This window comes from Melitaea cinxia, chromosome 5 (assembly GCF_905220565.1).
Source record: "Melitaea cinxia chromosome 5, ilMelCinx1.1, whole genome shotgun sequence".
In the NCBI taxonomy this organism is placed as follows: Eukaryota; Metazoa; Arthropoda; class Insecta; order Lepidoptera; family Nymphalidae; genus Melitaea; species Melitaea cinxia.
The window spans coordinates 10,134,961-10,154,373 of record NC_059398.1 but is presented as its reverse complement, the minus strand read 5'-3'; the positions used below and the strand labels follow the sequence as shown (position 1 = coordinate 10,154,373).

At 32.2% G+C, this 19,413-nt stretch overlaps 1 protein-coding gene across 1 annotated transcript; it reads left to right on the top strand.

The window, feature by feature from the left end:
• The first annotated feature begins 256 nt into the window (after window positions 1-256).
• Window positions 257-17,549, top strand: LOC123653570 (allantoinase-like). The gene is made up of 10 exons (XM_045589563.1): window positions 257-460; window positions 8,472-8,623; window positions 8,865-8,979; window positions 9,067-9,213; window positions 9,947-10,001; window positions 10,305-10,398; window positions 11,937-12,150; window positions 12,726-12,855; window positions 14,042-14,247; window positions 17,347-17,549. Exons 1-10 carry the CDS (start codon window positions 302-304, stop codon window positions 17,479-17,481), a joined length of 1,407 nt encoding a protein of 468 aa, XP_045445519.1. The 5' UTR covers window positions 257-301; the 3' UTR covers window positions 17,482-17,549.
• Window positions 17,550-19,413: the final 1,864 nt, after the last annotated feature.

The following is a 19,413-nucleotide window of genomic DNA, read 5'->3' as shown; positions in this document are numbered from 1 at the left end:
TTAAAATAAATACTTATGTACACGCCAGTTGATGTACCGTATAAGTTTTTATTAATCATTTGTAATTAATTTAAATACTTTTATACATAATTATTTTATGCAATAAAAATGCTTAAAACTCTCTATTTACTTTATTGTTCAACTTAACTATATTATAATTTTTACTTATCGATTTGTTTACTTTATATAAAACGAACTAAAATACATTTATGAGATTAACGTTTCAGCATTCCGTTATCATAATATTCTAGTAGTTGAGCAGAGTATTTCATATAGTGTAGTTGTGTGCGGGTCGGCAGCGATGACAGGGCAGTATAAATTGTTTTTAAGCAAACGCTTGGTAACAGAAAAAGAAATATTTAGCGGTGGTGTTGTTGTCAACGAAAGCGGTGTTATAGTAGATGTTCTAAGCCGAAACGATGCCGATAAATTGATAGCAGAAAGCAAGGATGAAATTGAAGTAAGTACTGCGTGTAAATGTGTATTGAATATTTAATAACACGTTTTGCACATGTGGTTAGTTGTCTCTTTCCGCCAATGCAACTTTCAACCTTGAGAGGTCGGTAAGGGCATTTGCCTGGACTTTTTTTACAAATGTGTCCGAGTTATTTGTTTGTAAACTTGCATACATTAAAATGAACACAAGATGGCATTAATGTAGATTTATACAGTATGTCCGGTAATTAATAGATAACCCTGCAGGTGCTTATGGACAACACCCTAACCACCCTAAAATACACTTTCACTGATTTTCGAAATAATTTTTTATTTTATTATTTGTTTTGGTTATAAAAAAAAATAGGGCTAGAGAAACACAGGTAGCAATAACTCGGTAATTAGACTATAAAAAAATTGAGTAAAATACCATTTAAGAAACTTCATGAAGTAGGCATGTTTTTTAAACTATGGGCTACCTAGGTCCCTCTACGTTGTTATACCACAGGTGCTTAAACTTTATCATAAACAATTCGAATACGCTGTTTTTCATTTTTAAGTATTTAAAAAAAAGAAACCGTTGCGGCTAGAAATATTTTGTAATGCGCGTTAGCAAGGCCGATTATCCACGGTTATTTCCAGAGAAAATCAATTCGTTATTATTGAATTTGCAGCCGTAGTGCCCAAAAGTTTGAACAAAGGTATCGAATTTCGTACTTATTTTTTTTTAAATAAATCCTAGACCGTTGCAGATAGATTAATTTTTTATTTTTTTCTGGGTTGGCCCTGTGCCCCTCCATAAGCACCTGCGGGGTTATCCATTAATTACCGAACACCTGTATATACGGATATTCGTTTAAACGTTTTAGAGTATTTTATTATCATTTCTACAGCATTTCGCATCAAGTTTTCATCAGTCCAGTACTATACAAAACTTAATCGACTTCAAAATACCTGTGTTTGGAAACCAGTTGTTTGATAAATTCGTGACTCAAATTTATACAACTAAAACCATTTGTCTTATTTAAATATAATAATAAAATAAAGTTTTATGAATTATACTTAAGTATAAAATTAGTTTTAAACATGTTATTTTGCAAATTAGGTTTGTTACATAGTCTATATAAAACTCATTAAAAGTTGGCTAGGGTTCTTTTTTTTTGTTACGTTAGAACGTTATAAATACACAGTGTTACCCCTCAAACGGGTAAAATAATGTGCGCGACCAAACTGGACAATATAAAATATACACGTAATAACTTATTCTGATGCAGGATTCGATGTTTTGATGAAATATATATATATCTTATTTGATGTATCGTCGTTTTTATTACATACTAGCGACCAGCCCCGGATTCGAACGGTTGCAAAACTATCAGTGTTCTTCTACTATATTATGCATGTGTATTATACATATCGACCTTTCTCTGGAATCACTCTATTTACTACATAAAACGTGGAATAGGCATAATGCTGTCATACATGATTTTTGCGAAACGTTAACTGTTTACGCAGCGCACGCAGCGGAAGCTCTCAAAAGAAAAAAGAAAACACCGATTTTGAAACATTTTTCATTGGTGCCCAGCTCCTAATAGTCTTAGCGTGATGATATATAGCCTATAGCCTTCCTGTAAAAATAGGCTATTTAACACTAAAATAATTTTTCAAATGGCACCAGTAGTTTTTGAGATAGCGCGTTCAAACGAACAAGTAAACAAACTCTTCAACTTTATAATATTAGTGTAGATGATTTTTAATTAAATAAGTTTTTAGTAAAACCCTACTAGTATCGATATATGGATACCTACTAGCATCTTGGTCTGCAAGAGACTGTATTTTAGTAGTCTTTTTTTTTGTGAAATTCTTCAATTTTTTTACCAATTTAAGGAATATTTTTTTCAAAAAACTTCGCGCGCTTTACAAATTTTGGCGCACTTTTTGACTACGCTTTTTACATACTACACTTGAATAATTATCATTTATTTAGGTATAACTATTACCTCTTCACGAAATTCAAGGAATAAAAATCAGTTAATTAAGCGGTATAAGCATAATAATAAACACACTAACGCCGAGTTGCACGAAACAAAATTAAAATTTAAGTAGAGATTAAACTAATTTAATCACAAGAATTTCATACAATTCTTGCGATTAAATTAGTTTAATCACTACTTAAATTTTAATTTCTTTTCGTGCAACTCGGCGTAAGAGCCTGTTTCACTAACTGTAGATAACACTTTTTGACGGATGACAGAATTCGACAGTTATAAGTTTTTGAATAATTATTCTTTTTTACTCTCGAATTCTACTATATCTATGAGATATAAAATTTAATAATCTATATATTAATACGTGAAACAAAAACTTTGTAACCCTTTTTAATAAAATTGCGCGGACGGAGGAGTATGAAATTTCGTATACTTATAGTTTATATAGAGAAAGAGTGCAGAATACTAATATTTTTTTTTAAATTATGCATAAAAATACATTAAATTAATAAAACATCAGCTGCAGATAAAATAAATATCAAAATCCGTACACCCAGCTAAAAGTTATGATGTATAATAAAGTGATAATGCAACGTAGATCCACGAAAAAATAGTCAAGTAAATACGCATTACTAGATATAACCCGAAAAGTACTTGTAAGATCTCGATTAAATTTAAATAAAATAATAAAATAAAATAGGTATATGCGTGTAGATTTGGTTTGAAATTTAATAAAAAATACATTTTATAGTAATCTGTCCTTTTAAAAACCGGAAACAAGACATCCTTAATTAATAAAATTACAAAAATGATATTTTATTATAAAAAAGTAATATTAATTTTTTGTTCGTCAAACAAAAAGATCTATTTAAATATTATAATTATTATGTGCTTAAACAACTTCCTTCAATAAATAATATAGTGTATCCTATAGCAAGCACAATAAAAAAAAGAAAAACCAAAAGTTTTATAATATTGGTAAATTGTTATATCCGTTTATGTAGCTCCTTTAAAATCTGCCAAACCTCTTTTTTTGGAGGAATTATTTTTGCCGTGTGAATCTAATAAGTTAAGAACGCGTATTATCTCTCAGATGATACCCAGCTAGATAAACATGAAAACGAAAACATTTTATCTACATCTATATTTATTTATTTCATCAGATTCGTTAGATCGTTGTGTGCATAAGACAATCTCGCTTCAAATATTAAGATAAGGCTTTTCTTATATTTACGCGTCTAAGCATATTAATCTATATAATTTGCATAAAGTAGCTGTTTGACTGATTCTCATCACCATGCAATCGAAAATACTGGAGTTAGTAATATTAAATTTGGCTAGCTGTTTTTTGTAAACTCACTACGAACGTCATGATAGTTCTTTTAGCTACATTAAAAGCCCTTATACTAATACACAAAAGAAGTTCTAGTTGAAGAATCTAGTACACTGAGAATTTTAATTCGATCTCTAAGTTCATAAAGGTATAAATGATACAACGATTGTACAGTGGAATACTTATTAAATTTAACTTGTTGGTACAAATTTGAGTTTTGGCATCAAAACTTTTTCTGCGTGTATCGGGTACTTATTATTAAATACACACCTATACAAGAGGTAAATCTATATCTATATACATATACTGGCTGTGCCCGCGGCTACGTCCGCGTTGAAATCAGTGTGTCAAAAAGTTTTCCCAGCAAACTTCCAGTGAAACTCTCATCAAAATCGGCTTAACCGTTCCGTAAACCTTCCTCTTGAAGCCCTCTCTCCATTGGTAAAACCGCACGAAAATCCGTTCAGTAGATTTTGAGGTAATCGATCACATACATTTTTGGGGACATACACTAACTGTTGCCCGCGACTACGTCCGCGTGAAGCGCGCGTCACGTCGAACAAAATGGTTCGTTAAATTCGTCAGAATAGTGGTATGAAATAATATAGTATTGTAGTGTAAATACGTTTAAAATATACTGCATGCAATTTAGTTTTTAATATGGTTCTACGTAAATATATGCCACGGAATAGTGTAACGCAAGCTTCGCCGCGACTCCGTGACGACAGGGGTAAATAAAATATCCCAGTAATAAATTATCCTAGTAACGTAAAGGTTAGATACTGTATAAAATATATTTTTTTGTACTACTTATAAGTGATCAATATAAATGTTGCAAATGAGGTTATTTTCCTTTAAACCGACCCTGCTGTATACGTTTCATACAAACTATCAACCCCAATTAAACCCCCTTAGCGATGGAATATCGCAAAATCCGTTCTTAGCGGACGTCTACTAACTATTATCTACCTGCCTGCTAAATTTCATCTTTGTCCATCTTGGATGGATGGACCATCCAGCGGTTTTTGAGTTCTCGTGATGAGTGAGTCAATAACCTTTCTTTTTTATATATATAGATTATGATGCATTATTTGGACACCTCCCCACCATCTATAGAGTATACATTTTAAATTTCAAGTCTTACTTCAAAAACATAGGACTTTCATACAAATTTCCAACCCCCGTTTTACTCCCTTAGGGGTCGAGTTTCGTAAAATCCGTTCTTAACCTACGTCTTATGTCTACGTCCTATAAGGAGTGACCTTTCGCGTTTATTATTTCGCTTATATAATTCTAATAAAACCTATGTACGTACATGTATGTAATTCGTACTTAACTGCTCTCGCCGTCATATTGTAGAGCTGGCGCCCAAAAACATTATTAATCAATTAGGGCCGTTTACTTTGGTCAATTGCACTTCATTACATAGGAATTAAACAAATATGTATTAAATTTTTATTTTATTTTATTCTTGTGTTTATATCTTACGCGATTATGAGTAATTTTACTCTCAGAATTACATTTATATTTCGTGTATAGTATTACTACATATTATTAATCTATTAATACTATAGTATTCGATTTTATTGAGAAACGTAAATATTTATTGATTATATATGTAAAAAAATCAATTGCTGTTCGTTAGTCTCGCTAAAACTCGAGAACGGCTGATCGGATTTATTTTATCTTGGTCTTGAAATGTTCGTGGAGGTCTAGGGAAGTTTTAAAAGGTGAGAAAAATTCGAATAATTGCCGGGAAAACCCTAAAAACAGCCCTTTTCTTTTTTCCATATAAAGGTTTTCTCAATAAAATGTAGAGTCAATTTAAACTTTATTGCTATTCAATAAAGTTCATGTTAAATAATATATTAGGGCGTATTTTACGTAAGTTATTAATGATTAAATTGATCTTATTCGTAGACCGCATTTTAATTTAATTTACATCTCTTATGTTCGGTAAGTAGGTTCTTATTACCTCTAAATGGGGCTTGTAGATGACTAATTAGCGCACTAGGGTAATAATGTAGCTAGAAAAGCCCTAGGGCGGTAAGTAATTAAAAAAGAACACTTCTTTCTTTCAAAAAGTCCGCGTACATCTAACCATCATACTGGCAATAGACATCATGCATTCAGCCCAATGACCGGGTGCTGATCCAGTATGCCTTACCATACTTGATTATATTTTACATTAGGCAGCCTTGTCTGGACCAGACCTGGTTCTGATAGAGCTTGCCGGATCTAACATGCCTCATTCTATCCTGATCCGGTCCAGATACATGATCTGGTTGAGCCAGACCTTTTTTCTAGTCGGGAATATTAACCTTAATTTGTATTATCTGAACTCTGGCATTTTTACAACAAAACGTGACTGTCAAAATAATCGTCTACAAAAAGTTTTAATTTGAACCTCTTTTGATAGGTTTTAAATTTAAATTTAATAGATATTAGGATAAAACGAAACAGTTTTTAAGTTGGTTCTAATAAGTTACAATGACTAGTAAATAGTTGTTAGTTTAAGTGGATGAAATTAAAGTAACGCAGATTAGTTACACTTACTTTCGTCAATTCAAATTATTCTTAAAACTGACTCTGGACTTTAGTAAAGTTCAAACGCTAAAAACTTTTCGAGTTTTTTATCTTAATATTGCGTCATAAATAAATCAGCGTCATTTTATCACCCACGATAAAGACTGCTATTACTTTTGGCTGGGTTCGAGATGAATCTGCATCCAATATTGATTTAATATCAATATTTATTTAGTTATTTAATATTCGGATTTAACCAACCGCCCAAATAATAATAGTATTAAACAACATTTGGCTAATGATATGTCTTCACGTATAAAAACTAGTTTATAAATAAATATGCGGACAGAATGATTGCACGTCAAGCTGTTACAGAACCTTTTTTAAACAATACATATATATCAACAAAATACAAGAGACACACTGAAGAAGTTAGTTGATGTCGGGATATTATTGTCTAGATTTGTATATCCCGGTGATGATCGGGATTTCAAATGGACGCTGTGTTTGCACAACGGTGACAGTACTGGTTTGTGACTGTTGCGCTGGCGGTAGCAGGTTCGATCCCTTCACATGACAAACATTTATATTGGTCATACAAATGTTTGCCGTGGTCTGGGTGTTTGTGCAGTCCTTGTGGGTCTCCCCCGTGCCTCGGCAGTGCTACATTACATGCTGAAGCGTAATTAAGGAGAAACAGGTCGGGCTGGCCGATTCTTGATACCGCTGTCAAAGCCTATTTGTATCGTCATCCGTAAGATATCGTTATCCACAACTGGTAGAACAGGCCTTAAATACTTTTTCTATATACTACCTACCTGTTAACATTTAAAATATGACAATAATAAATAATGAAATGTTGTAGTCGGCTATTACAGTTTTCTACGAGTTACTTAAGATACACGGTCTCTATTAAATTTTATAGATTTCCAAAAAATATAGTAGAATACGTTAAAACTATTGTCATGTACTACATGACTCAAATATATACTTCAGTAAATACAACAGTTATAAATTTACGCGCATGAATGTATGTAGAGTTATTCATTTGAACCGAAACGGTGGGGTAGCAAGACGGCGCCAACGAAACACGTCGCGACGTCGTGGCGTCAGCGATTGTTCTTAATTTTTAATTCTTACTGTTAGTTCATATAGTTCTAAACGTGTAGTAATGTAGTAATGAAGTGTGAAAAAGTTCTTAATCCTACTAATATTATAAACGCGAAAGTTTGTATTTATGAATGTATAGATGTATGGATGTTTGTTCAACTTTTACGCAAAAACCAACGAATGGATTTTAATTAAAGCTTACAATAATATAGCTTATACATTAGAATAACACATAGATTATAATTTTTAAAGATAGTGTGTGAATTGTCCAAAATATAACGATAATTGTCAACTAAGTCGGAAAAAAATCTGCCATCTGCGAGCTATTCCGGCTTATGCTGCAAAAACTGTAGAGCTTAGACGTATATCGCAAAAACAGACCATAAATACAATAAAACTTGATAATATATTTCTAATGTACATTTGGTAGTAACAAATTGATTTTTATGTCGCAAACCAATTTTGATGAATTTTGGTATAAAGATAGATATTGAGAAGATAATAAGCTACTCGAAATACTTACTAATCCTGCGCAGATGAAGTCGCGGGTACTAGCTAGTATACATATATATTATATATGTTAGGCAATAGAAATATTAACGATACCGTACCTACTGTACATATTTAATAAATTGTCAAAATTTTGTATGTAAAAAGTTGTGATGTAACATACAAAAAAAAACAGTCGATTTAAAAAATTTCCTCTTTCGTTGAAGTTAAATAAAACAAAATAAAAACTACGTGCTTTAAGAGATACGTGTACATAATTAGATAAATGTACTCTAAGACTCTAAGTAGTATATATTTAACAGAAGTCTCAATCATTGTTTGAAGGAACAACGCTCACTAAATTATATATAGTCTGAACGTTGAAATGTCTGAATGCTTTAAAAATAGAAATTAATGTTAATTGATTATAAAATATATATTGCGCCTTAAACTTATCATTTACGAATAAAACGGTTTATTGCTTATTACCTAAAAGATGAACTCTGGTTTTATTACATTTTGAATGTCTTTCGTTAAGGGTTCGTAAGGGTTAAAGTTCCAAGTGGTGTAATTTTTTGTAAAAATTTCAGGTGATAGATGGTGGAGAATGTGCCTTAATAGCAGGAGTTGTGGATTCTCATGTACATGTCAACGAGCCTGGTCGCACTGCCTGGGAGGGGTTTCGAACTGCAACCAGTGCCGCAGCCGCTGGTGGTATCACCACGATTGTTGACATGCCTTTGTAATAACTCAATTGATTTATATAACATTTAAAATTGATATTAAATACGTATTAACTCGATTTTTACTTCTGGTAGCTCATGTTTTCAATTGTTTGTAGAACACTTACGTACCGTACTTACTGTCAGACTCAGTAGTTTCGTTAGAGTACTTACATAGATTCATAAAAGTGGGCATTATTCTACACTAAAAACTACGCAGAAGGCTGACGAAATAGTGAATTTTTCGAATTAAAATTTCAGGAATTCCATCCCACCTACAACCACATTAGAAAATCTTAATATCAAGGCAAATTCAGCAAAGGGCCATGTTTACGTCGATGTTGGTTTTTGGGGCGGAGTCATCGTTGGAAACGATGTAAGAATTTAACAACAAAAATATAAAGTTTTGTGCAAAGTAACGTATATAATTACTATTTTTATAATATTTTCTATTTTATTTCAGTCTTCATTGCGTGAATTAGTTAAAGCTGGAGTAGTTGGATTCAAATGTTTCTTATGTCCGAGTGGCGTCGACGAGTTTCCTAATGTCAGTCGTAAAGACTTGGAGTTAGCCTTTAAAGCCCTTGAAGGAACCGGATCAGTCTTAGCGGTAAATACATACTTAAAATTTTGTTAGTGGATTTGCTTGAAAATTCTCTTATAATTGTCGAATAAAAATAGTTCTATGTATTGGCCTTTTTTCTTACTTAGATTATGTAATGAAGCTTTATTTATGCATTCCGAAAGTATCGGATGCCGTTGTTTTGATTTGGCATGCACCATGTCGAGAACCGAATCCCGCTATCTTTATCATCGACATTACATACGAAATTGTATTTAAAAGTTTTATAATCTACTAACCAAACCCGCGATTAGAATAGTTATTTCGTATACCACCTTTTTTTATTCATTTCCTACTTTACTGACCTGTGCTATAATATGTATTTATAAAATCTTCTCTTTCTTGGAATGTTCTTGAATAGAGATTTTTGACCCCTATTTTTCTTGCATAAAATAAAAATTTTCAAGACTCAATTCGATTTAGCTTTTATCAATATATAATTTGTCTTAAAACAAAACCGGTTTTGCGGATACGCTAAAACGACAATTTTATATAAAAGAAACAGAGTTAGTTTTTTATTTTATTTATTTATTTATTTCATTTGGACAAACAGTAGTTGCTACATTACAATTTTCACATAAAAACTATATGTACTACAATTAAGCTTAAAAGCGCAACATTTTAATTTTTTGAATTGAATGTATTATTTAAAAATTAATTTTTATTAATTTAACAATTAAATTATAGATTTAAAAATAACTAAAACTTTAATGATCAACAGTTTCATGCAGAGCTTGAAGATGATTCTTCCAATAAAAAGAAGACTAATGAACAGGGTAAGGTTTTTAAATATAGAATTAATTATATTTATTTTTGGCCTAATTTTATATCAGGGTTTTTTATGTGAAATAAGAAATTTTATAAGTTTTAAATATTTATTTCTTTATTAGCGGTTATTATTTAAACAAGTCAGAATATAATAACTTAACCACTAAAAAGTAGAAAGAAAACTCGTCTCGAAAAAGATCACAGTAACAACTATTGGTCCAATGTAGTTTTATACGATATAATTATATTTAAAAAAAAAACTATTTAATACTATTTACAACTTGTATGAATTGAATTGTTTGTTGTTGCAGATCCCGAGGAATATAAAACATACCTCGAATCACGACCGCCTAAGATGGAAATCAATGCAATTACACTTATTACGGAGTTTTTAGCAAAAACGAAGTTTGTATTAGTTTACTTCAAATTGATACATACATAGCAAAACTAAACAAATATAAGGAGAAACCCATAAATTACTACCTATAAATTCCACCTTTTGCTACCTCTCCCGTATTCTTGCCATAACTGGTCACATTAGTGTCAATAAAGTGAAGTGATTTATTGTGTTATTTTTAGTTTAGTTAAAAGACCACTTATTAAATAAAAATTGTTTACTCATAATTTGGATAGTCGATAGTTTATTAATATTTATAAATGTGACGTCACGATATACATGTTTCACTTTGTTGCTATAAATTAGTGAAACCTTGTCGTAAATAAATGAATGCAGGGCATTACTAATTATTTACTGGTAACACTATAATTGCTTGCTCTTTTTTGTAAGTAAAGTGCCTGACCAAATAATAATAGCAAGATTTAGTAGATATATGAATTACGTTTCCGTGTGAATACTAAAATATACGAATACAGTATTTTATACATATAAAAAAAACAATTGTTATTCCTAGATTAACTTAATTTAAGTACATCTCCTGTAAGATTATTGTTTATATAAAAATTTCATTTAAACATTTAGTAATAACAACTAAAAAGAAAAGCGCGTGTAGTAATCATCGTTGCCCATGGATTTTAATAGCTCCAAAAAAGTCATTGACTCTTGGCTAGGCTAAATAAAAAAAAAAAGGACAAATAATAGAAAACGGAAAAAAAAACGACGTACGAAATTATCTACGTCCTACGAAGTCGTCCTGTGATAGTGTTATTTACGCATGGCTAACCATAGATTTCTCTTAGTTAATTAGTTAGACCCTTCAGTAAATTTCCTTTTTTATCACGATCACGATTCAGCCCAGTAATATCTCATTGTTGGACATAGACCTCTTTCTAAATGTAGGGGAAGGATCGGAGCTTAATCCATCACGCTGTTTCACTACGGGTTGGATGATATTTTCATACTAGGAGTACCTAACGATCGTTATCAGGTATTTATGATGACAATCGGAACCGACAGCTTAACGTTCTCTCCGAGACACGTTATTAGTAATACAAATATATTTGTATTATTAATAATATATCCATTCCGAGCAGGAATCGAACCTGCAAACCTCCGGTGTGTAGACGTACAGCACGCACCACTACGCCAGAGCGGTTTTTACCTACTGAATTCCAATTTATTTATGAGACTATTTTATTTGCAATTGTGAATCTGAAAGTTGTAGTTTATTAATTGAGGTGAAAAATGTCTCAATGGTCTTTTTTACCCTTTGCAGTTAAAGCCTATTAGTAACTTATGTACAAGATAAACTTGGCAAAAACCGGTGAAACAGGCCATAAGTATTTAATGAAAACTGTTATTGAATTCATAAAGTATAGTTAAACTGTCGTCTTCGGTGCGACAAAGCCAGTACTGCGGTCACCAACCCGCCTGCCCAGCGTGGTGACTATGGGCAAAACACATGAGTTCACGTTATTTGTGGCGTAAACTTGTGGAGGGCTATGTCCAGCAGTGGACTGTATAGGCTGTAATGATGAAACTGTAGTGTTCGGGTCCACATCGTGCACGTGTCTTCGGCGTCGGTGGTCCCGTTGCTCGAGAGCGCCCGCGCAGCACGTATCGCTGCGGGTCATGACGCGTGGCGCGGCGGCGTCACCGCTGAGACCTGCCACCACTACCTCTCGCTCAGCGCTGACGAGATACCGAAGGGTCACAGCGAGTATAAGTGTGCACCCCCCATAAGGGATTTGGATAATAAGGTTTTCTATAATCAAAATATATTTTATCGTACGCGTTCAGATATACTAATTAAGAACGGATTAACCCTAAGGTTGCCTGGAAGAGATTGCTTTTAAGCAATAAGGCCGCCTTTTGTACATTTTTTTCTACAAATTATTTTTAATGTTGCTTGTTTATTTTATTTGTTTGGTATACAATAAAGTGTAAAATAATAAATAAATAAATAAATAAATATAGTTATTATAGTAAAGGAAACGTAGAAATAGTTTTTTTTAGAAATAAATCTTTATACTTATATACTTTCAACCATACGGTATTATATTCTATTTTTACAAAAATATTTTTTATTTTGATTACGTCACTCAGTATAATCATATTAGTTTTGTCTGGTAAAAGAAGTTTCAATTTTTTTTATTAGTTTCCTGAGAATAGCCCTTCAAACAATCTTACAAACTCTTTATTATATTAACTAAGAATTAAATACTTCAAGTTATTGTTAGACATCAAAGATAACATAAAATTTATATTTTTATTAATTATTTATACTCAAATACTAAACAATCGTACTAAATTCTTATGCTATTATATTTTGTAGGAAAAGCTGTGGAAATATTTATTGGACGATAAGTTGGATATGGTAGTATCAGATCATTCGCCGTGTACTCCTGAACTTAAATGTAGCAACAACTTGGAAGCTTGGGGTGGCATATCATCTGTTCAATTCGGTATGAATTTTATAGCGACTTATTAATGCTAATAAATACTAGAAATATTTGACATACCAATATTGTTTTACAATCAACGAATACAACGTAGATCAACGAAAAAATAGTCAAGTAACTACGCGTTATCAAAGATTACTCAAAAAGTAGTTATCAGATCTCAATAAAATTTATATGTGATTACATGACAAATATCAGCTTTCGATTAAATTAAAAATTATTAAAATCGGGACACCCGGTAAAAAGTTATTGCGGATTTTCAAGAGTTTCCCTCGATTTCTCTGGGATCCCATAATTAGATCCTGGTTTCCTTATCATGATACTAAACTAGGGATATCTTCTTTCCAACAAAAAAAGAATTATCAAAATCGGTACACCCAGTACAAAAAGTTATTGCGGATTTTCAAGAGCTTCCCTCGATTTCTCTGGGATTTCATCATCAGATCCTGGTTTCCTTATCATGGTACTAAACTAGGGATATCTAATTTCCAAAAAAAAAGACTTATCAAAATCGGTACATCCAGTAGAAAGTTATGCGGTATAATACAACGTAGGTCGACGAAAAAAGCGTCAAGTAAAAACGCATTATTAAATATAACTCGAAAAGTTGTTGTTAGATCTCAAATAAATTTAATTGGTCAATTGACACACACAACCTTTCGATTAAAAAAAAATTGTCGAAATCGGTCCACACGGTCAAAAGTTCTGATGTAACATACATTTAAAAAAATACAGTCGAATTGAGAACCTCCTCCTTTTTTGAAAGTCGGTTAAAAACTTACGATTAGATGCTAAGGAATGGAAAAGGAAAATTTAAGATTTCGCATTACTTATCAATTAAAGCCAAATATTTACATAGCCAACGTATGATATTTCTACTAAAACCAAATCTTGTTTATTATTATTTTATGTAAGACTGGCGCCTAGTGTCAAATAGAAAGTCTACTATGTGTAATTCTACAATCTACATACACATATTTATTTATTACTCAATCAGATTAACTCGAAATAGGTACTTACGTCACTAAGCTAGACTTAGAGTTTTATGACGCTAGGTATGTGAATTTATTTTATAGGGTTGTTATTTTTACTTATTAAATTATACTCATTGTCGGAATAAATGCACAAGAAGAAGAGTATAGAAAAAGTTATATATTGTTGTTTAATTTAAAAAAATAATAATTGACAGGCCTCTCGTTGTTCTGGACGCAAGCCAGTGCTCGAAATTTGGACATGAGGTCGATAACGAAGTACTTGAGTGTCGGTCCCGCCCAATTATGCGGTTTGGAAAAACGTAAAGGAGCAATTAAGCCTGGTCTCGATGCAGATCTAGTATTTTTCGACCATGAAGAATCCTTCGTCGTTACCTCGGACATTATCCGGCATAAGAATAAGGTAATAACTGTATATGCCTACTTACATACATTTTTGTACTGTTATTTATTTATTTAGTAGGGTAAGGTGGTGAATATAAAATTTAAATTTACACCCGTAAAAAGGGTGATGAATTAATTGTTCCTAAAAATTAAATACTAAACAGAATTAATGTTGCTTATCCATGAAATACATTTAATTTAAATGTATATTTTATTATAATATTATTATAAATTTTTATTTCTAGTAGGAAAATATTAACACACGTTCGATTTGTTAGCTTGGTACTTCTAGCAACAGTATAGTTTATACTAATTAAGAGAATAGTGAGTCATCGCTGTCATTTGGCTTAGTCTCGCCCCTTGACCAATTAAATCATAGTTAATTAGAACGCTTCGCTTAAATTAATCAGTAAGCTATCAAAAACTGTTTATCCCACATTTATCGACCGTCACTTTTTAGATTACTTAAAAAATATTAAACCATATTTCCGATTTTTTTTTTAAATTTCGATGGGTCGTTATCGTAGATAGTTTAAATCTGCCCAAGTATTTTATCAAATGTCTTTTACATTCAGATAATGTATCATGCAGTTGACATCCTTAATCATTTAACCTCATTTTGACTTTAGACGATGTCTCTTGATAAACAAGACAAAGGAAAAAATCCACTTTAATTTAGCAAATATACATTTGGCTTAAAATTATCTCATTTATAGACATTAATTAAATACATACATGTACATATCTTATACCAACAAAAATAATAACAGGTAATTTATATGTTTTACAAATAATTTTATGTAAAAACAAACTAAATAAATTTAATCAACTAATGCAAAAGGTGAGAGTAATAAAGAATATTAAGCGATTTAGGACCTGTTTCACCGGTTGTGGATAGCACTATTTCAATATGTTATCCAACAAATAAAAGTTTTTGATATACCTATTATTTTCACTATTAAATTCAACTATATTTTTATGCTGCTTTCGTGCTTTGTGGTTACGGATTAAAAAATATAGCCACCCCCTCTCTTCCCGTGGGTGTCGTAAGAGGCGACTAAGAGATAACACAGTTCCACTACCACCTTGGAATTTAAAAAGCTGACCGATGACGGAATAACCATCCAACTCTTGGCTTTCAAATAAACAGGGCGAAGACGGGCAACAGCGTCTTCGGTACGACAAAGCCAGCCCTGCGGTCACCAACCCGTCTGCCCAGCGTGGTGACTACGGGCAACGCATATGAGTTCACGCCATTGTTAGCGCCAACTTGTGAAGGCCTATGTCCAGCAGTGAACTGCGATAGGCTGAAGTGATGATGGTTTTTTTTTTATATCACTAGGTCGGCAAACAAGCGTACGGCTCACCTGATGGTAAGAGATTACCGTAGCTTATAGACGCCTGCAACAGCAGAAGCATCGCAAGCGCGTTGTCGACCCAATCCCCAATCCCCCCAGGAGCTCTGGTTACCTTACTCACCAACAGGAACACAATACTGCTTGAAAACAGTATTATTTAGCTGTGGTCTTCTGTAAGGTCGAGGTACTACCCCAGTCGGGCTGCTCCATATTTTGAGCAGGAAATTCCTGCTGTGCCCTACCTCAGTTAATGATGGTGATGATGATGTATCATTACAGCCTATACAGTCCACTGCTGGACATAGGCCTCCACAAGTTTACGCCAAAAATAACGTGAACTCATGTGTTTTGCCCATAGTCACCACGCTGGGCAGGCGGGTTGGTGACCGCAGGGCTGGCTTTGTCGCACCGAAGACGCTGCTGCCCGTCTTCGGCCTGTGTATTTCAAAGCCAGCAGTTGGATGGTTATCCCGCCATCGGTCGGCTTCTTAAGTTCCAAGGTGGTTGTGGAACCTTGTTATCCCTTAGTCGCCTCTTACGACACCCACGGGAAGAGAGGGGGTGGCTAAATTCTTTAGTGCCGTAGCCACACAGCTGATGATGTAATGATGACGATATTTTTATGAGATATTTCTATTCGTAACTATGAATTCAAAAATTGTTGTTTATTAATTGAGGAGAAAGAGGTTCTAATAGCTTGTTTTACTTCCTGCTGTTAAAGGCTATTCGTAACTTATGAGGAGGGTAAAGTTTACCCCCAACCGGTGAAATCGGCCCTTAGACATAGTAAATTCGAGTGTTTCTGTATAGTCACTTATATCAACGGTTAGTAACCTCGATCGTTCTTACTGTCTACTATTTATACACTGCATTATAAATAATCATTCATGTTTAGTAGCCTGATGAATATTGTAATATTAGTAATTAACTATCAGCAAAATGTTTTACCGAGTTTTAATCATTAACTGAGTAATTAAAGTCGACATCAATACAACTCGCTTCATTACATACAATTAATGAATTCTTACTTAATTAATAATACAATTTAAAACCTAAAGAGAACGAAATCGTTATCACTTTATATAGTTTTAAGTACCTAACTAGGAAAATACAACTGTATTTTAAGTCTGATTAAGGAATAAAGTTATCTGTGTTATCTAATGAGAAGGCAAATACAATTAACTGACAATATACGTTACTGAGATACGAAGTTAAATTTCGTATGAAATCTGTAAATCTTAAAAAAATATTATGATCAATGGAAATTTTCTAACTGGTGTTATTTTTATTGTCTATATGTAGACTAAAGAAATGCATTTGGAAACAATTCTTTTTTCGTAGAATGTTTTTTATTGTAATTTATAACACCATTTGAAGGAATGCAGTTAAGAGTCGAACACTTATATATACATATATACTCCTAATTATAATTTATATAAATATAGACAAAACACTTTCTGAACGCGCTTATAAATATTTGACAACAATGTTCTTGAATAAAGAATTTCTCCGCTATAGGAACATTTTGTACTGGAAAATGAAATTGTCGTTTTTAGTATTTTCATTACTTATATTATTTTCTGTTTCTTATTATTTATGTTTCTCAGCGTTTAAACCTTCACTGAACTTGCAGAAACATATCAAGATCAAAATTAGCCAAATCGGCAAAACCATTCTCGAATTATAGCGAGACTAACGAACTCTTTCTTTTTTTGAATTATCGGTTAAAAATTATTGATGATAATTGTATTTTTTTTCAGTTGACTCCTTACATTGGAAAAGTATTAAAAGGCGTGGTTAAAAAAACTTACCTCCGAGGTAAATTGATTTATGCAGATGGAGAAGTTATTGAACAACCGAAAGGAAAATTATTGCTCAAAAATGTCGATAATTAGAATAAAAAATATGATGATAATCATAAATAGAATACGATGCTTGTTCAATAAAGTTTTGCTATAAAGTGTATGGAATTTCTATTCTAAATTAAATCCCTCAAATTTTTTTTACAGAAAAAAAGTGTGTGTGTACTTATGTACTCACGTAAGAAGTTTAAATACTTCATTGGCTTCACGTTGCTAACTTCTTCTTCGTTGACTAGCTTCTTCATTTTTCCCTAATGCGCCAAAAGTAGTATAACTTCATTCATACCTATTGAATGTTATTTTAGTACAATAAAAATAATAAATAAAAAACGAGCTAAGTACGATCTCTTGGGCTATATCGAAATCTCGAGTGCTAGCACTTGAAGATTTCGATATAGCCCAAGAACAATGTCCGATATAATTTAAATATCACACGTAAAATTTGAAAAAAAATTGTTCATTCATTAGATTTGTGTAATATTTAGTTATTAAATTATATAATATTTAGTACAATTTCAAAACTTTTCATTACAGTTACACAAATGAAATTTTTTTATTTTAATTTGATAAGTAATAAATTTACTAAGAAATGCTAGCTGTGCCCGCGACTTTGACCATGTGGAATTTAACGAAAAAGTTGTTTTTCTAAAATAAAAGTAAAGTTAAAAAGCCTAAGTTACTCCTTACTACACCGGCTATCCGCCAGTGAAAGTCCCGTAAAAATCGGTCCAGCCGTTTCAGAGATTAGCCGGAACAAACAGACAGACAAAAATTGTAAAAAATGTTATTTTGGTATATGTACCGTGTATACATCCATATTATGCATTAAGTAAAAAACGGTTATTTTAATATTACAAACAGACACTCCAATTTTATTTATTTGGATAGATTACGTCGACATGATTATATTTTCTTCGGAATCGTTATGTTATCCAACATTTTCCATCTTGATTTTTTATGCTACAACAATTCAAAAGTCTTCTTCAGCGTAGTAAAAACATTTAAAGAAAAAAATGAGAAAATTGATTCAGCTGTTCTCGAATTTTACGGTGAGCAATTCATTTTTAAGTAATTTATATTTATTTATTTATAGTAATCAATTATTTACTGATAGATAATGTTTGTATATATCATTATCATTCGCGTGGGATGGTACTAATTCTTAGCATCTAGAATCTAGACGGTGTTAATGTGTCAGCATTTATATCTCATTTCACCACTGAATCACAACAACAATTCTCTGAGCAAAAAAGGCAACAGCCTTTTTGTCACCAGTGGAGGCAATGTGGCATGGAGTCACTTCTTACTCGCCTACACAAAAAAAGAGGTTACACCCCAGCGTCTGTTGACTGTATCATATTGTAGCTCTTGTATGTTTTACGCGTGAGCTAGTTTCTTTGCGGTGGTGCTTTGTTGTTTGAAGAGTATCCGCTTTTTTCCAAAACGATGGAAGGCATTTTCAGGTTTCAGACAGGTTTATGTTTCACACGTGCTATATAATAGTTAAAATGACAATAACATCGAAACCTTGACCGTATGTTGCAACCAGGTTGGTCTGCAGAGACACCAAATTAACAATTAGTTTTTCTAAATTTTTAATAAAATTTACTCGAAAAGTTCTTTTCACTGTTATTCCAATGTTCAGTTGTTTTGATTACAAATGGCATATACATAATTTGGAATAAGTGACAAATTTTTGTGCCGTTTAGTCATTTTTCGTTTCTCCGCAGTTTATTCAATTAATTAAGTGCTTACAAATTTTCGTACGTTTTTTATTTATATACCTAGCTACATAAAAGTACTTGGCAATGGCAAAATTATACTTATTCAGCGATTTTTAGGCCCCTTTTTCATCTTTTTATCTAAAAAAATAAAGAAATAATATATATAAGAAATTGCTCTCCGTTGAAATTTTTTCTTCTTCTTACTTTCGCCTATCACGAGTATGTTCTATGAAAAAAATTA